The 19,771-nt window shown below is 41.3% G+C and overlaps 1 protein-coding gene and 1 non-coding gene across 2 annotated transcripts; both read right to left on the bottom strand.

Moving 5' to 3' along the window:
• Positions 1–5,422: 5,422 nt before the first annotated feature.
• On the bottom strand, positions 5,423–10,360 carry RBMX (RNA binding motif protein X-linked). Its single transcript, XM_060086690.1, has 9 exons — positions 10,211–10,360; positions 8,846–8,975; positions 8,543–8,649; positions 7,901–8,072; positions 7,233–7,385; positions 6,862–6,976; positions 6,635–6,760; positions 6,446–6,528; positions 5,423–5,818 (listed from the first exon to the last, which is right to left on the bottom strand). The coding sequence occupies exons 2-9, from the start codon at positions 8,952–8,954 to the stop codon at positions 5,508–5,510; spliced, it is 1,176 nt and encodes a 391-aa protein (XP_059942673.1). The 5' UTR covers positions 8,955–8,975; positions 10,211–10,360; the 3' UTR covers positions 5,423–5,507.
• LOC132482795 (small nucleolar RNA SNORD61) lies at positions 8,725–8,796 on the bottom strand. The gene has a single exon (XR_009530963.1). It is a non-coding gene; the product is annotated as a small nucleolar RNA SNORD61 (small nucleolar RNA).
• Positions 10,361–19,771: the final 9,411 nt, after the last annotated feature.

The raw sequence follows: 19,771 nt of genomic DNA, 5'->3' as shown, positions 1-19,771 counted from the left end.
AAGTGCTACTCATTATTCACTGGAGATATACAAATTTAAACCACAATGATAAAATGTACCCAGTAGAATGGCTAAATTTTAAAACACCCAACATCGGTGGGGTCCAGAGTAACCAGAACTCACATTAAGTGCTAATAGAACTTTGGAAAAATCGTCTGGCAATTTCTTATAAAACTGTCTTACAATCCAGCAATTTCATACCTGTTTTCATCTCTAATCATGTACAGACTTGCATAAGAACATTCATTCACAGGGACTTTATTTGTAATAGCCAAGAGCTGAAAAAGCCCAGTTTTCCAGCAATAGGTAAACCGTACTTTGCTCATACTCATATGTGTACACAACATGGGTGAGTCTCAAAAGCATTTTGCTTAATGAAAGCCTTATACAAGGACCCATATTTTTATTGCATTTATGTTCAAGAACAGGCAGTTCGTCTTTATCTCTAGGGGATAGAGGCAAGAATCGTTGAGGAAGGGCCACAAGGTAACTTGCTGGGGTGACAGCAACATTCTCCACTTTGATGGTATGTATGCTTTTACCAAATATCATGGTATGCTTCTGGTTGAAATTTCAGAATTTATATACATTGAGCTTGTTGTTGTGAATGCTTGTTTTCAGGTTATTGACATGTGCAACTGAACAAAAACTGATGTGATGATTTTAAGTTTTTCTGAACAACTGGTATAGAGCTGAGGTTATTTACAGAATGACAGTACTGAGGCTTTTTCTGCAACCCTAATGCTCAGCTAACACTGCTCTTCCATGTGATGAGTTCCTTCAACTGGCTATATAGCCCAATCACAATACCCTGTTTTACATGCTGATAAAGTTAATACATATATCAGGACCCACAAAATGAAGGCTGCTGGCAGTGGTCTGGCCCACCTCACAACGGTAAACCTAAGTCAGCACACACTTACAGGAAAACACCCCATCAAGGTGACCTTTAACATACACCCATCACAATCCTCCAACTTTAGCTAGCTCACCTTCCCCTAGAAAACAGGACCCCACAGCCAATGATGCCTACTCTGTAAAACTCTTGCCCCAAATGCCCTGGGAACAGTGCTTCACTGCTTGTGAGCCACTGCACTCCCAACCCATCGATTGTTCTCCCTTAAATAAAGGACAATTGTCACTAAATTAGTTTTATCAAGTGCAAATGAACATGAGTCAGATGTACATGAACAGTAAAGAAACTTACCAATAAAGAAGCACACTAATCATGTGCTGGTTTAATGGCATCCCCGAGGGACTTGGTCTGAAGTGGGACTCACTGCCAAATCGAATTAACCAACCTGCCTTCTTCCCAGGAGCCAGCAGGAAATATCAAAAGCACTACAGTACATCTTTGGTACTTTAGCTTCTGGTTCTTTGGTGTTATTGCTCCAATTTCAGGGTAAGGATTAAATGAAATCATCCGAATTACCTTGATGCCTACCTGAAACTCCCTCTCCTAATGAAGCAAGCCTAGCCATAGGCTAACCTCAGTGACTATGTTCCCTGGCAACTAACTGCAAGGGCTAACAGTGCCTGAGAACTAGGGTTTGGGGGAGGGGAACACGTGGAGATCATTATTTAAAAGCCAAAATGAACTCCTTATTATAAAAAAGAACCCAGGTCCACAAGAAAAATGCATGTTAAATTTTATTAAGGTTCAAATACAAAACATTCCAAAGAGAAAAACCATTATACCTAAGTTCTATACTCAACTACCAGTTAAACAAGAAAAACATGTTATTCTGTTTCTTTTACAATCAGTATAAAGCCAGAAGAATCAAGACAGATTCTTTTTCCAACAGGAGCAGAATTAAGTCTGCTGGGTCAACAAACTATTTGCCAAACAGCTGTCTGGTCATTAAGCGTTCTTCAATTTAGTATTCAAGTTTACTATGATTAATCTATGTTCTACACTATCTTCAAGATAACCTAAATAAAATCTCAAGAGCCAAAAGGTCCACGGAAGCATAAACCCAAGTGTTTAGATTACAGAATGACTGAGGAAGACAGCTATGTAAGTGCAATGGTTTTTAAAATTTGGTCAATACCCTGATGGTCTGTGATTAGAAGAGCCCATCAAAATGAGGGTTAAATTTCTTGATTATTTTCCATGATTGCAAATGTTAAACACGATAGTACTGATATTTACTAGGTAAAAATTCAGAAGGTGAGTTGGTTTCTTCTAACCCAACTCAAACCTGTTTCCTTTGAGAACATTAGCTTTTACACTATTGGCTCTAGTCTCCAATGCAATAAATGACAAAGCTGTACTGTATCTTGATTTGTTTCTAAGATATGAAGTGGGGTGAGGGGTTAAGTAGGCTTACAAAACAACTTAAAAAAAATAGCAAAAGCCAAATGGCCCAATTTTGTTTCCAGTTTTTAAGAAGTGTGCTTTTGAGCATTTTATGTTTCCAGTTACTTTAGTTTCCAGATATTAGTCTTCCCTTTAGTTTTAAGACTAAATTTCACTCCTGGATAAACACAAAGAAATATTTTACCTGCTGAAAATCAAACACTTTACTGAATAAAGTCACCTCTTATGCCTTTCATTTTTCTAATCCGACTTTCTGACAATCAGTGGTAATTAGGAAGTTCTAAATTGCAGTTGTCCCTATGACTTTGGCTAAAGGAAATGAAAGTCAAAGCTGTAAAATCTACATAAAGAACCATGAAAACTTCCTGACTACCTCCACTTACCAATTTCTTTAATTGCTCCCCTTTCTCCATCTGGTCAATTACTTATTTTAAGTAACTGCCACTCCCTAGTTACAAGTGCTAACCAACGTTGATGCCTTCCTTAGAGCCACAGGAACCCTGGAAAGCAAAAATCTTGTCTGCACCAAACCAATTCTGATGAGTACTGCTTATGCAACTGTTGTGCCTTAAGGACAATCAGCATTCTTCTGCTTCAACAACTCTGTAAAATGAAAAGCATGTTATCACATCACAAGGTATTTACTGTTTTATACTGGAAATTACAGTCCCCCCTTACCTAGTCTTTAAATACATTACTTTGTTGCTTTAACTGGCAACACATACAACATTTGCTTTAAATTACAAGCTCAAAAAAGCAACCATAAAAACCTATAATTCCTGTAAGCATCACTTTGGTAATGAAGACAGTAACTATGTCATCATTTTACTAATAAAATCGTTACTCAAACTAGGGACTTGGTGGCAGCTGCATCTGTTCACCCTTCAGCCAGTCTGTACTGTGGCCAAGCAAAACAATCAGGAACTGATGAAAAGGGTGTCATTTACAAAACACACAGGATAAAATTTGAACCTCATACAAGTTAAGTCTGCTTACACGACAAAACACTAACTGTAAAGCTCCAGCCAACAACTGCTTCTGAAAACAGTATTAGCAAGCTGTATGCATTCAACAGAGCTACTAAAAGCACTGCATGACTGAGCCACTCGTGGAAATATGCCTATTTGAGATAACGTCACCCCACATTCGAACGAATAATGTGCCAGGTGTTACACATTAGAGCACTTTTTATCCTTGTAATCCAAGCGTTAGATTATCCCATTACAGGTAACTTGGCAGTATCATCAACATACGCAACATGGCAAAGCTGTAGTATTTAAACCTACAAAGGTCACTGCTTTCAGAACTTACCTTAGCATTGCATTTCTCTTGCTGCCAGCTCTATCTATTGTGAATCAATCAGCACTCCATGACCATCATGACCATGACCAAAATTCTCAACCTGTAAAAATTAAACAGGTAACTAGTTATCCCTCTTAAGGAAATTCTTCAAAACTTGCCTATAACTGCCCCCTTTTCCAGAAAGAAAAGGCAAGTTCAGACTTGCAGCTTAACGTATTTCATGTTCTACTATTTCTCTTAAGTGGTGGAAGCTTCACTGGCTTGGGATGGACTGGAATGGCTTAAATGGTTAAGTTGCATGGCTTATGGATCCCCATTCTGTTCCAATGGTGCACTGCCATGTTAAATCCATAAGTTGAACGGACAAAACTTATTTGAAGGAATAAGTGCAGTGTAAGGATTTTTAGTTGGAGGTCTTCAAGTTTACTATATTCAAGAGCATCTTTTTCAACTTCATGGCTGGACCTGGGTCATGCTGCCTCAGGTTTTGCTTTTTAAAGACCACTTGCAATAGATTTTCTCCATACAGTGTAGTTTCACAGAACTAAAAACAAGTCAGGCATCCAACTAAATGTCAGGTTTGCAATGGCTTACAGGGGTAAAGAGAGGGGGACCCCAAACTTAAGCCATTTCCTACATTGACTAAAAGACTAATTTGAAAAATGTTAAAACATGAAGCATGTTTAAAGGTCTTCATCAAAAATATTTTAAAAAATACCCCCTCCCAAGCCCCAGACCGCTATTGGTAAACAACAGCTGTATTAAGGCCTTTAAGTGTCACACATGCTTTTAAAAAAATCCAAGTGTTGAATTTGGAGGACTTCTAATATGCTATCGAACACTTTGTTTTCCAAAAGTTTTTTTTTTTTTAATCTAGAAAGCATTTCCATTGCCATGAGGTACAGTATGTTTCACTGTACTATGAGGAAGGTAAGTGTTCAATTTCGACTTAGACGGAAAAACTAGTTTGCTTTGCTTACCATCTTTGCTGTTTCACAGGCATTTGATGCTTTAAATCTGATGTGGAATGCTGATAGATTCACTTTTTAGAAGTCATAAGCCTTTGAGAAGTTGGAGATAACTTCATTGCTTATCTATTTTCTCCTTTGCAATCAAGCTGTTCCTTAAAAGTGAGACACTACAGAGTTGCAAAAATTTGAAACAGTAAGAGCAAGCATCGTTTGCAGCTTCATGGTTGGTTTTGGCCAAACTTTTTATTTAGTATTCTGTAGTTGCTTAACACACACTTAAATGGTCTTATTGGGGAGGGGGAAAGGGGAGGTTCTTGTAGATTCCCAAGGAAATGTCAGAAAAGCAAAATATGGCCAGCACTATCCATTTGCTTTTTTGGGTTTACTGGGCGAATAGCATTTTCCTTACAATATAAGCATCTGACCTCAGGTTTTTCATACTGAGAACATTGAGATTTCAGTTTGAAGACACTCTGAAATCCTAAGAGTAGCATACCCCGACCACCCTCTAATAGCTAGCTTGTTTGTATAGGCAGGAGGATTCATCTCTCCATTTTAGATGAATATTTTGTGAAAGATCTTAGAATTGCTTGCCTCATTTACTGGGGAAAATCTTATAGAAAGTGGCCTTTAGGGACACTTTTACTTGGAAAATTACAATACTAGTACACATGTCAAGTCTTAACACACTTAACATTTGCTTGTTGAAAGTAATTCATAAAATCAAAGATTAAACATGTTTTACTCTTTTTCCTCACAAGAACATAAAAATTATGGAAGGGGAACTTAACAGGAAATTTAAAAAAGGTAACACAATCTTTCCTTTTAGTAGTCCTTGGGTAGTTATGATAGAATAGGTTCCACTTTTGTTTGTTTCTTTGAACAGGGATTTTGGTCCAAAGTTTTGTTTGTTTTTAATATCTGCTTCTGCCTCCCCCTCTATCAGATCGGCTTCCTCCACGGCCACCACCTCTTGGTGCTCCGCGGCTTGAACTGCTGTAGGAATCTCGTGGAGGAGGGTACCCCCTTTCCATAGAAGGGGGAAGCCCTCTTTCTTGTCTGCCAACCCGATCACGACCACTTGAGTAGAGATCACTTCGGCTGCTTGAGTAACTGTCTCGACTTCCACCATATCCGTCACGTGAGCTGCTGTAATCATCATAGCGACTGCTTCCACCATAAGATGGCGGGGGCCCTCGTGTAGGTGGAGCACTACGTGAGTTACCTGCAGGGTCAATGGTCAGGTAATATGGCAACACTATAAATTGTATATATACAACATTTAAATCTGAATTTACAGAATTCTTGTATTAAACGTTTACTTTCTCAACTGGGAGGTTTTAAACTCTGCCATTGCTGGCCATTAACAGGGATTTGCTCATCTGCTGAGATACGGAAATGGATGGGTTTTAATGTTTGTTTGAAAAGACTGAAGACGGTGTGTATTTCAAGAGGATATTCCAGACAGCTTGTTATTTATAGTAGACACTCAGCCACTTTCCAGTGATAAGTTGCAATTTTGAACTGTAGACTTTCCTTCATATTGCAATGGTAAACATTTGATCTTGTTAATAAAATTTTTAATTGTATTTTCACTGTTGGGGGAAAACACATAAGGCTGCCAATTTAAGCAAGCAAAATCCCCTCCAAAGCAAGCCAACAGCCTCAAAAAAAAACTTAGAAAAAACAAAAGCCCCTCACAAGACTAGGAAAAGCCCAGCTGATTAAGTTACCCCCTTAAAAGCAAGCAAACATCCCTTTAAAAGCAAGCACCACAACAGCCTAATAAACTGGCTCATGAACCTAAAAACTCAAGCTGGTGATATTCAAAGACCCTCAACCAAAATCTTACCATAACTCTCATATGAATCTCTGTAGGAACCTCCACTTGGATGATCTGAATAGTCACGATCACGACCATAGCCATCTCTATCACTAAATTCAAGAAAAAAATGTATTACAAGCCCCAGAACATCAATTTTTACAGCAAAACATTTTTTTTTTTTTACATCAAGCCATGGCAGCAACAGCAGTCACTTACCTATAGCCTCTTGACGGATAGTCATCACGTGAACTGGAATGACCATAATCACGGTAAGTATAATCTCTTGGTGGTGGTGCATAATCTCTTGTATCACGAGAACTTGGGTAATCTCTACTTGAATAGCTAAAGAAACAAAAGTAACTTGGTTCATATTTTTGATGAGCTCTCCCCTTCAACCTCAAGTATTAATATTAGAGACAAAAACTACTATGCTTTTCTGTTACCTGTCTTTAGTAGAATATCCATCATCTCTTGGGGACAAATAAACATCTCTACGAGAGGGCAGGGGTTCCCTTCGAGGTGGACCTCCGTAACTATCTCTTCCACGTGATACAGGAGCTTAAGGAAAAATGTCCATTTTAAAAACATACCCAGTGAAAAGTCAAAACGTGAATTTACATTCAGGCAATGAAAAGTAGTGATCCAACCAAATATGACAATATGGATGTAAATGAGGAAATCCTCTTTAAAATTTCTTATGTACACCAATCTTTTCAATGATCTAGGTAGTTTTAAGCATCACTTTTAGGATTCACCTCTCAATGCTTCCTTGTGTTATGGTGATAGGATAGACTGTCATAAGTGGACCATTTACCTCTTCCTCCCATTCCACTGCTGCTGCGAACTGGTCCTGAAGGGGCAGATCTTTTAGGAGGAGGACCCCCACTTCGTGGCGGTGGTCCTCTTTTTACTGGAAGTGGTCCCCTGGAAGAACTCATGTTAAAATTCATGGAATAACCACCATCATCTACATTAGAACAAAAAAAGAGAAAATCATGTTAATATAAGTACTCAGAAAAGTCTATAGTTTTCTTTGCTTAATCAAGAATATGACCATTTCTGTTTACTTGGGGAATCCTGAGTTCTCACTCATACATGACTGAGCATGAGAACTGTACAGTGTAGAGTATACACAGAAAACTACATACAAGGAACTATACAAAGTGTATATAGTTCTATACAGTAGTCATCTATATAAGTCTGCACAGATTAGCAAAGTAGACCTGAAGGGTTCTCCTGAGGGTTTTCAAGTTAATGAGTTCACCTGGATAAGGAATAGCTAATTGTTAATTATTTCAAGACATTGTAATTTAACTTAGGATGGTTTCTATGTTTTCCTTAAGTCAATCACTTTGGTAGATGAACAAGTGTTCTCAATTTCAAAAGCTAGGGCCTTTAAAATACTTATTAACCAAAGCACACAATGGTGTGTTTACAGTTCCTAACTTATACACCAAGCCTAAAGTAAACCTAAGTCATTACCCATGTGCCCTCCACGTGAGGGAGGTCCCCTGGTTCCTCCACTTCCTCCTCTTCCGCCTCTAAGGCCTCTTGGAGGGCCTCTGCTTCTTGGAGGTGGAGGTGGTCCACGTCTACCACTTTCAAATGATGGTTTAGTGGCTTGTTCTACCTTGATGGCTTTTCCATCTAAGGACTAAATAATATCAGTGGTTAATTATGGAAATTAAAAAAAAAGAACTTGCAGATCCACTATGCACTGTGACACTAGTATGTCCTTCAAAATGTTGTACCTTTCTGTTTAGCATTTAAATGCCTAGTCTTTTAAGATACTGCTTATTTTAACTAAAACCTAAGGTGGATCCACTGTACTGCTAGTTCGGTAAAGTTTAAAACAATGCCAGACAATGACCAGCTTATTAAGACAAATAACAAAAATCAAAAGCCAGGGATCCCAGACAAAGTATAATACAGAATATTCTGAAACTGGAAGATTCTTGTCAAGAATACACTTTACAAAATTTCATTCTAAAATTACAAAGGGCTAGGATAAGAGGGTCCTGGAAAAGTATATACTCGGTAAAATTCAAGAGCTGCCCTAGACCAGACTTGGATAACATGCTATTTTACGTACTAGGAAACATGGTATTGTGCAGACAGTCTCACCTTTCCATTCATGTCTCTAGCTGCATCCTTAGCATCTGCTGGGCTTTCAAAGGTGACAAAAGCAAATCCTCTAGATTTGTTGGTTTCACGATCTTTCATCAAGAGAACTAAAGTAGTTTTCAGGGGAAAAAGAAGTGTTACTCTAGTTCAAACGGAAAAACAAAAGTAAATCTGTAAAAAGAAAGCTCAGAACTTCTTAGAGGACAAAGCACGTTATCATTTCATATGATCAATGCAATCAAATTCATCACAGCTTACTTTTTAAAATTACAATAACCCTGCATATACTTTCAGATAACTCACCTTCCACTATTCGTCCATATTTGCCAAATACTGCTTCAAGAGCTTTCTCATTTGTTTCTGTATTGAGGCCACCGATGAAGAGCTTTCCTGGGCGATCTGCTTCAACCATTTTTATCCCTCTGGTGAAAGTCTGTTGGAAAAAAAGTGTTAACCCTCCCTGGAAAAGTTTACCCAACATGTGTACTGGGGCTCATTTTTCTTGTTTACTAAAATCATTCCTTAATAGCATAATACACAGAAAGCAATTTTTTATAAACCTTACCAGGAAACCAATTTAACTAGTGCAGTGATAGCTGTTTACATTAAACTGGTTAAAAAAGCCAACTTAAAGGAATCTCCTGACGGTCCAGTGGTTAGAACTCTATGCTCTCACTGCCGAGGGCCCAGGTTCGATCCCTCGTCAGGGAACTAAAATCCCACAAGTCGCGCGGCACGGCCAAAAAACAAAAGCCGACTTAACTAATGCCTTTATCCTTAATCCACTTTGGCACTCTTAACCAAGTAACTACAACATTTCAAAAAGTGAATTTTAGCTGTAACACTAGATTTGTTGCCTTTTAAAAATTCAATGATCACATCCCAATTACCCTAATGATTTTTTTAAACTGACTCAGTCAAGGTCACAGGCCAAACGTAGGTCCGTAAGACCAAGCCCTCTCCCAAGAACTCTGCCTTTCACTGGGATTCCCTAGTAAATCTAAGGACCAATTTAAAGTTTTAATCAAGTTATGACTCCCCTTCTTCACCAGCCCCTGCCCCGCTCGCTACGTTGTTGACTTTTTAAAAGCGTCAATATCACCTCAGACAAAGTAACGGAACGTGGAAGCGCGCACTGTAACACTAAGCACTCCATGACTGCAGCGGAACCCAATTAAAACCCGTCATTAAAAACCGCGTGGAAAACACAAAATGGCGACACTTGGATTCAACCCAGAACAACCGCCGCCGGTCAGGGGAGTAACTTTTCCCACCAGCGGAGACTGAGAAAACTCAAAGGGCTTAAGCTCCAAGGCCGCCAATGAACAAGGACCCCGCGCAAAAGTGCAAGTGCCCGCCCGGAGCGCCAGCGCCATCCCAATGCAGGTAGCGACCACGGAGGCGCGGTCCCTCCTCGTCCCGCTCAGGCCCCGACCTCCGCCACCCCCCGCCCCCAGAGGCGACAACCAAACTTTCTGGAGAGGTACACTACGAAGTGGCACCCCAGCGTCTGTTCTCCTTCGACACTCCCAGCTTTCCCTAAATAGGTCGGCACCTCTGGGTTCTTAAAATGGCGCCCGCCACCCCCATCTCCAAGGAGGTAATCCCAAGTTCTAACGTGGCAAGAGTGAACGAAAAACAGACTGTAAAATGAGAGGACTCACGTACCGGAGGGGTAACGACGGTTTCAAGCTCCTACGAGCTCGCCGACGGCAGCTTCCTAGCAGCTCAGCACGAGGGACGGTGGGCGACCCGGAGAAACGAAGCGAGAAGCCACTCGCACTACTGCGCAACGAGGGCGAACAAAGGAGACAGCAAACTTTATACTGCCCGGGAACGAGGCTCAAGGACCCGGATGGAGGCGGAGCTTAGAATTTAAAACGCGAAGGGTGGGGGAGCGGTTCCCAGCTTCCCCATTAGCTGCCTCCGCTGTTATTCACTCTTCGCTCCTCCCCTTTTCCTGGGCCCTCAGCAATCCAGCCGGCCCCGATTTCTAACCGTTTTCCCAGCCCCCACCGGTGCTCCACAAACCCGCGTTTTTGCTTTCCGCTAAAATGGTTCACGGGCTGCATGTAATAAAGAACTGAAATTTGTTGCGTGTTCCGGTGGGCCAGGCATGGTGCTAAACTTTACACCCATTAACTTATTTAATTCTCAAAACAACGTTGATGAGGATAGAATTATGCCAGTTTTGCAGAAATGAAAAACAAAGAAGTTTAGAATTATTGTATTAAAAATACATTTTCCCCAAATATCTTTAACAAGAATTTTTAGTGAATGGGGAAAATTCTGATAAATAAGTGTGAGGTGGGGGGAAAACTGTACTAAACAGACAGATTATCCGTTTACATAGAACAATTACTGAGCATCTACTAAATGGCGGGCAGGCTCTGGGCTTGGCCGTGAGGGTACAACCCAGCAAAGCGAGACAAGGGCAACGCACCTCATTGGTAAGGCTGCCAGATTTAGCAAATGAAATACAGGATGCCCAGTCAAGTTTGAATTCCAGATAACAAATAATTTTTTTCAATATAAGTAGATCTCAGTATCATATAAAGTAAACTTATTCGCTGTTTATCTGAAATTCAAATGTAACTGTGTTTTTTATCTGCCAATCCTACTCGTGGAGGGGATTACAAAAATTTTTGATTTTCTAATTACTTTACAAACTAAAGAGGACATTTAAATACAATTAACAAATAAAACAATTGCATCTTGTGATTAGTGCCAGGGAAGAAATAAACTCGGGGCTTTGATGGACAACGTTTGGGAGACCAAATTCGATTTAGCCCTCAGGGAAGGTCTATCTGGAGAGGTGACTTTGGAGATCAGATCTGAAGGAAGAAAAGAAATCCGCCTCGGGAAAGCTGGGGTGGGGGTGGGAGATCCGAAGCTTTTCAGAAAAAGAAGCGCAAAGTGGAGGGAAAGAGGTTGCATGTATCAAGGGACAGAAAGGGATCCAGGGCGACCGGAATTTAAGGGGCATAAAATGAGGGAGTCAAGGTAGGCAGAACATTGGAACCCATTAAAAGATTGCAGGGGGCTTCCCTGGTGGCGCAGTGGTTGAGAGTCCACCTGCCGATTCAGGGGACACGGGTTCATGCCCCGGCCCGGGAAGATCCCACATGCCGCGGAGCGGCTAGGCCCGTGAGCCATGGCTGCTGAGCCTGCGCGTCTGGAGCCTGTGCTCCGCAACGGGGGAGACCACAACAGTGAGAGGCTCGCGTACCACAAAAAAAAAAAAAAAAGATTGCACGGGTAAGTGTGGAAGCAGGGACACCACTGGGGCTGTGCGAACAGACCAGGAGAGAGAAGACAGTGCCTTGAATTAGGGTTCAGCAGTGGATCTGGGGAGGAAGGAACAATGGCTAGGTGTGTATGGCAGGTAGCATGGACAGGATTTGCTAATGAATCAGATGGGAGAGCACTGGGGTGGAATTCAAAAAACAGGGTAAGTCATTATGGATGACTAACTATCTGGTATTAATAGGTGGTGGCCATTTATCAAAATGGCTGCAAAGGAGCAAGTTTGGGAACGTGGGCGAGGGTGAAGAAATCTTATGCTCAGACCAGAGATCAGGGCTAAATTTGTCGCTTTAGAAATAGTAATAAAACTCATCAGAGTTAATGAGACCACCAAAGAAGAGAATACAATGGGGAAAAGAAAAGAAGTCTGTATTAACTACTAAAAAATACATGTGGAGAGGAAAACACTAGCAGGAAATATGTTAAAAGGTTACCAGTTTATCTTGGGGGAGGGGTAGAATTTATGGACAATTGTCACTTTTCTTCTTCACAGTTACACTTACTCTGCCATGGTGAATTATGGTATATGCCAGGCAGGTGGTAGTAAATGATGCTCAGGTCATGAGTAAAAGCTCCAAGGAGCTTTGGAACCAGCTCTGAATTATGAACATTAATGGAGGGAATAGTACTCAGTGCAATAAGAATATTTGTCCTTTTTTCTTTTCCCAGCCAAATAATAACAAGTAAAGCAAAAGTCACGTCCACTTGCCTTCAGAATGAGTTATGTAAATTATTGACTAGCGCGATAGTTGGGGATTGGCCAGATTGGCAAAAAGCACTTAAATACTCGCCTCAGCAAACGGAGTCTGCACCCCCAGGCAGAACTAGGAGAAATCCCTCCACCTGGGCCAGCAGGTGCTCTTTCTCTCTCTCAGATCCAGGCAAAAGGACTAGAGGGCCTCTGCCGGACTAGGGGAGAACGGGGCTGATTTCTACCATAGATGTCCCTGTCCCCCTGGGTCTCTAGAAGGAAATGTGCCTCCCAGTGGAACAGATTACTCTGGTCTTTGCAGTTCGTGCTCAGGAATGTGGGAGGTGGGGAGTGGAGTGCTCTAGACTAGGGGGCCAGCACTTCCAAGGACCAGAAGAGAAAGGGAGGGGGTGGGAAATGGCTAGTTGAGGAATCTGTAGGAGAGCATCATTATGGCTGTAGCTTAGAATCTAGAGGTGAGACACAGAGGACAAAGCAAGTACCTGGAGAGGGAGGCAGAGGGCCTACTGACCTGATCAGAGGGCACTGGAGAGGGGAGCCTTTTTAAGAGGTGGAGCAAGATAATCAGATTTCATCTTAAAGAGATCACTGTGGCTGCAGTCCAGAGACTGTACTGGGGAAGGGAGGGGCAGGAAGCAGGGTGTTGCTAATGTAGTCCCAAGAGAGAGGGGATGTGGACAAGCTAAGTGTGAGCAGCTCTGGCCAACAGACAGTCGGGTAAGCAGGTCTCTCACTGCCCAAAACTAATCTCTGAATCCCATCCTTCCCCTTCATGGATCTTCAAGATTTTTCCCTTTACTTCTTTCTTTCTATTTACTCCTTTGGATTATCATTAAGTATAGTTATAATTTTCTTTTTACTCTAATTTTTCCTTTGCCTCATTGTTTCTCTCCAGATGCCATCTCTGATTGACCAATGGTCTGAGGCCAGTGATTTTACTTCTCCACTAGGTATCCTTGGAATATAATCAGTGCTAAATAAATGTCAGCTGGGGCCTCCCTGGTGGCGCAGTGGTTAAGAGTCCGCCTGCCGATGCAGGGGATACGGGTTCGTGCCCCGGTCTGGGAGGATCCCATGTGCCGCGGAGCGGCTGGGCCCGTGAGCCATGGCCGCTGGGCCTGCGCATCCGGAGCCTGTGCTCCGCAACGGGAGAGGCCACAACAGTGAGAGGCCCACATACCGCAAAAAGAAAAATAAAAATAAAAAAATAAATGTCGGCTGAATGAATTACAAGCTCTTTTTATCCTCCATGATACTTAGTATGAGATGGGTGCATAGTAAGTATTTCATGAATACTGGTGGCCTTGTCTTAAATCCCAATTTACCTGAAAAGGGCTCACATTTTTTTTTAAACCTAACAAACAAACAGCAATAAAAAAAAAACACTCTATAGTTTTAAAAGCTTCAACCTGTTAAATAATTAAGAAATAACCTTCAGTCATCAAGCTAGGGATCACTCTGAGATGAGTAAATTGAAGCTCTCCTGTCAGCCTTGCATTTTTACAGAAAGGGCAGATGTAAGGTCACTCTGCAGCCAGTTATGCCTGTTTTCCAAACTACAGAAAGATATCCTGCCACATGCTCTAAAAACGTCTGTTATCTGGTATGAAGCAAGGAGGAAGGGAGGGAAGAATTGTATGTGATTAAAGATTGGGAGGCTTTCCAAGCCACTGTCCAGAAGATAGCCTACTTAACTACAACAAGCAAGGAAAAAATACCTTTTAACCAATGTACGGCTCTGATATCTATATAGGAACTGGCAGAATGAGTGAAGATATAATTCTAGTGTATCTTTCTCTACGATGAAGGAGATGATGACTTTTAACCAAACTTCATAGTCCCTTAAAAGGAACTGAAGTATGACTTAAGAAACATTTCAAAATGGCTGGGAGTGGGACGGGGTGGGGGGGTTGTGGGGGGTGGGGATGATTGATTTTTCAATAAATTGTGTCAAGACAATTAGAAAGCTGTTTGAAGGGGAAAAAAATCCAGATTCATACCACACTTTTTACTTCAAAATAAATTCCAGCTTAAATGTTTAAATGTAAAATGTGAAACCACTGAAGTACTAGAGGAAAAAATGGGTAGATGCTTTTATAATCTTGTCATGAGGAACATCCATCCTTTCATTCATTTAACAAATATTTACTCAGTGCCTATTATGTGTCAGCACTGTTTTGGGTGTTGGGAATACATCAGTGAACAAAAAGACAAAAGTCCCTGCCTACCTGAAGCTAACATTTTAGTGAGGAGGGCTAGACAATAAACAATAAACCAAATAAATTACAAAGTGTGTTTGAAGATGAAAGACGCTAGGAAAGCAATAGAGCAGAGTAAGAGGGGGAGGGTGTCAGGAGTACAGGAATGGAAGGGTGCAAAATTAGAAGGGTGGATCAGAGTTGGCCTCAACCAAGAATGTGACATTGAAGTAAAGATAAAGGAGGGAGAAAGCCAACTGGGGGAAGAGCCATCTTGGGAAAGAGCATGCCAGGAAGACTGAAGCATACCTGCCCCATTCTAAGAATAGCAAAGAGGCCAGCGTGACTGAAACTGAATGAGCAAAACACAAGAGTAGTAGAACCTAAGGCTGATAAGTAGCAGAGGGGCCAGATCATGGAGGGTTTTGTAGGCCATTGGTAAAGACTTTGCCTTTGTTGAGGAGGAAAAATAATTTTCCCTCTACTCTTCTAGGTTCTTGGCTAAGACCACCCCCCCAAAAAAAGACATTAATAGAAGAAAAACAAACAGAAATTTAATAACATGCATACCTCCTGTATACATGGGAGATAGCCGTGAAAACTGAGTAATTCAGGAAATGACTCAAGCCATCATTTTTGGTTTGTTTGTTTGGTTTTTTTTGCGGTACGCAGGCCTCTCACATAGCGGAGCACAGGCTCCGAACGCGCAGGCTCAGCGGCCATGGCTCACGGGCCTAGCCGCTCCGTGGCATGTGGGATCTTCCCTGACCGGGGCACGAACCCGTGTCCCCTGCATCGGCAGGTGGACTCTCAACCACTGCGCCACCAGGGAAGCCCAAGCCATCATTTTATTTTATTTTTAAATTGAAGTATAGTTGATGGACAATATTGTATGTTACAGGTGTACAATATAGTGATTCACAAGTTTTAAAGGTTATAATCCATTTAGTTATTATAAAATATTGGCTATATTCCCTATGTTGTACAATATATCCTTGTAGCTTATTTTATACATAATAGGTTGTACCTCTTATCCCCTACGCCTATCTTGCCCCTTCTCCCTCAAGCCATCATTTTAAATACAATCTTCAGCTAAAAGAGACTATTGTTATGGGAGGCTATCAAGCAAAGCACAATAAACAAGAATAGGGCTGTGATGCAGATCGAAATTTTTACTTCTCCATTGATAAGAGTTTCTAGAGATAAGACCATCCTCTTCCTGGTAAAGAGAGGAAGACACTTACAAATGGAGATTTCCCTTATAAATGTAAATATCTCTTACAAAAGGGTAATTTCTCGATTTTCAAAGCTTCTCCTGTGTCTGCTGTTCCATAAAAATAGTCAGCTCAAAATAATCCTCATGCCAAAAAGGCATATTTTGACTTTGAGGTGGCCAGTTCTGCTCCCCTTCACCTTTTTTTTTTTTTTTTTTTTTGTTGCGGTACGCGGGCCTCTCACTGCTGTGGCCTCTCCCATTGCGGAGCACAGGCTCTGGACGCACAGGCCCAGCCGCTCCACGGCATGCAGGATCCTCCCGGACCGGGGCACGAACCCGTGTCCCCTGCATCAGCAGGCGGACTCTCAACCACTGCGCCACCAGGGAAGCCCTAAATAAATATTTTTTAAAAAGCTATTGTAGGGCCTCCCTGGTGGCACAAGTGGTTGAGAGTCCGCCTGCCGATGCAGGGGATACGGGTTCGTGCCCCGGTCTGGGAGGATCCCATATGCCGCGGAGCGGCTGGGCCCGTGAGCCATGGCCGCTGAGCCTGCGCGTCCGGAGCCTGCGCGTCCGGAGCCTGTGCTCCGCAACGGGGGAGGCCACAACAGTGAGAGGCCCGCATACCGCAAAAAAAAAAAAAAAAAAAGCTATTGTAATAATGCCTGGATGTTGGGGACAGCAGTGCCTGTGGTGGTGAGAAGTTGTCTGATCCTGCATATATTTTAAAGGTAGAACCAAAAGGACTTCCTGACACAAAACCCAGATGGCATGAATGAAAAGACTGATTCATTTACTATAAAAACATTCATTCATTCTCCAACTGCTTTGGTGGCTCATTCATCTTTTTTTTTTCAAACTGCAAACTAGGGAATTCCCTGGTGGACCAGTGGTTAGGACTCCACGTTTCCACTGCTGAGGGTGCAGGTTTGATCCCTGGTCTGGGAACTAAGATCCCACAAGCCACGCGATGTGGCCAAAAATAAATAAATAAATAAAATAAACTGCAAACTAAATATGTTCAACAGTGGTTCTCAAAAGCCTTTGTTATTTCTGTAACTTTATTAAAATTAAAAAAACTAAATATATATTTAAAAAATAACAGAAAACTAGGACCTCTATCAGCTTTATTAGCTGTGCTAATAGGCATTATTTGTAATTATATATTATAAATTAGAAATTACATGTAACACATAATTATAACAAAAACTTTAGTTTTGCAAAAAGTTTTATTCAAGTTTTATTCAATTATTTTATTTCTAGTCCATCATTTTTTTTAATTGACATGTATTCACACATACACACACAAATAATACAGATACATAACATTTTTCTGAACGATTCAAGAGTAAGTTACTTGCATAAAGCCCTTCACCCCCAAATATTTCAGTGAGCATTTCCTCTAAATAATAATATTCTCTTACATTTACACAGTAGAGTTTTCAACTTCAGGAAATTTAATATTGATACAATATTTTTATCCAAGCAAACAACCATATGCCAATTTTTTAGTTGACCTAATAATTTCCTATGTAGCATTAATTCTTTTTTTTTGAATATTTGAATTTTATTTTACTTTTTTTTATACAGCAGGTTCTTATTAGTTATCCATTTTATACACATCAGTGTATACATGTCAATCCCAATCTCCCAGTTTATCACACCAGCACCACCACAACACCCCGCTGCTTTCCCCCCTTGGTGTCCATACATTCGTTCTTTATCTGTGTCTCAATTTCTGCCCTGCAAAACCAGTTCGTCTGTACCATTTTTCTAGGTTCCACATATATGCATTAATATACGATATTTGTTTTTCTCTTTCTGACTTACTTCACTCTGCATGACACTCTCCAGATTCATCCACGTCTCTACAAATGACCCAATTTCGCTCCTTTTTATGGCTGAGTAATATTCCATTGTATATATGTACCACATCTTCTTTATCCATTCGTCTGTTGATGGGCATTTAGGTTGCTTCCATGAGCTGGCTATTGTAAATCATGCTGCAATGAACATTGGAGTGCATGTGTCTTTTTCTTTTCTTTTCTTTTCTTTTTTTTGTGGTACACAGGACTCTCACTGTTATGGCCTCTCCCATTGTGGAGCACAGGCTCTGGACGCGCAGGCTCAGCGGCCATGGCTCACGGGCCTAGCTGCTCCGCGGCATGTGGGATCTTCCCGGACTGGGGCACAAACCCGTGCCGCCTGCATCGGTAGGCGGACTCTCAACCACTGCGCCACCAGGGAAGCCCCATGTGTCTTTTTCAATTATGGTTTTCTCTGGGTATGTGCCCAGTAGTGGGATTGCTGGGTCATATGCTAATTCTATTTTTAGTTCTTTAAGGAACCTCCATGCTGTTCTCCATAGTGGCTGTATCAATTTACATTCCCACCAACAGTGCAAGAGGGTTCTCTTTTCTCCACAACCTCTCCAGCATTTATTGTTTGCAGATTTTCTGATGATGCCCATTCTAACTGGTGTGAGGTGATACCTCATTGTAGTTTTGATTTGCATTTCTCTAATAATTAGTGATGTTGAGCAGCTTTTCATGTGCTTCTTGGCCATCTGTATGTCTTCTTTGGAGAAATGTCTGTTTAGGTCTTCTACCCATTTTTGGATTGGGTTGTTGATTTTTTTAATATTGAGCTGCATGAGCTGTTTATATATTTTGGAGATTAATCCTTTGTTGATTCGTTTGCAAATATTTTCTCCCATTCTGAAGGTTGTCTTTTCGTCTTGTTTATGATTTCCTTTGCTGGGCAAAAGCTTTTACATTCCATAAGGTCCCGTTTGTTTATTTTTGTTTTTATTTCCATTACTCTAGAAGGTGGATCAAAAACGATCTTGCTGTGATTTATGTCAAAGAGTGTTTTTCCTATGTTTTCCTCTAAGAGTTTTATAGTGCCAGGTCTTACATTTAGGTCTTTAATCCATTTTGAGTTTATTTTTGTGTATGGTGTTAGGGAGTGTCCTAATTTCATTCTTTTACATGTAGCTGTCCAGTTTTCCCAGCACCACTTATTGAAGAGACTGTCTTTCCCCCATTGTATATCCTTGCCTCCTTTGTCATAGATTAGTTGACCATAGGTGCATGGGTTTACATCTGGGCTTTCTATTCTGTTCCATTGATCTATATTTCTGTTTTTGTGCCAGTCCATATTATCTTGATGACTGTAGCTTTGTAGTATAGTCTTAAGTCAGGGAATCTGATTCCTGAAGCTCCATTTTTTTTTTTTTTTTTTTTTTTTTTTTGCGGTATGCGGGCCTCTCACTGTTGTGGCCTCCCCCGTTGCGGAGCACAGGCTCCGGACGCGCAGGCTCCGGACGCGCAGGCTCAGCGGCCATGGCCCACGGGCCCAGCCGCTCCGCGGCATATGGGATCCTCCCAGACCCGGGCACGAACCCGCATCCCCTGCATCGGCAGGCGGACTCTCAACCACTTGCGCCACCAGGGAGGCCCTGAAGCTCCATTTTTTTCCCTCAAGACTGCTTTGGCTATTTGGGGTCTTTTGTGTCTCCATACAAATTTTAAGATTTTTTGTTCTAGTTCTGTGAAAATTGCCATTGGTAATTTGATAGGGATTGCATTGAATCTGTAGATTGCTTTGGGTAGTAGAGTCATTTTCACAATGTCGATTCTTCCAATCCAAGAACATGGTATATCTCTCCATCTGTTGGTATCATCTTTAATTTCTTTCATCAGTGTCTTATAGTTTTCTGCATACAGGTCTTTTGTCTCCGTAGGTAGGTTTATTCCTAGGTATTTTATTCTTTTTGTTGCAATGGTAAATGGGAG

This window comes from Mesoplodon densirostris, chromosome X (assembly GCF_025265405.1).
Source record: "Mesoplodon densirostris isolate mMesDen1 chromosome X, mMesDen1 primary haplotype, whole genome shotgun sequence".
Lineage (NCBI taxonomy): Eukaryota > Metazoa > Chordata > Mammalia > Artiodactyla > Ziphiidae > Mesoplodon > Mesoplodon densirostris.
This window is presented reverse-complemented; position numbering and strand designations above follow the sequence as displayed.

What these genes read in the sequence shown, in the direction of transcription:
- RBMX (XM_060086690.1), bottom strand. Translation starts at nt 8,954, where the DNA reads ATGGTTGAAGCAGATCGCCCAGGAAAGCTCTTCATCGGTGGCCTCAAT. An exon ending in CTAGAGACATGAATGGAAAG is followed by an intron (nt 8,073 to 8,542) that starts GTGAGACTGTCT and finishes GATATTATTTAG; the next exon opens with TCCTTAGATGGAAAAGCCAT. An exon ending in TATCCGTCAAGAGGCTATAG is followed by an intron (nt 6,529 to 6,634) that starts GTAAGTGACTGC and finishes TCTTGAATTTAG; the next exon opens with TGATAGAGATGGCTATGGTC.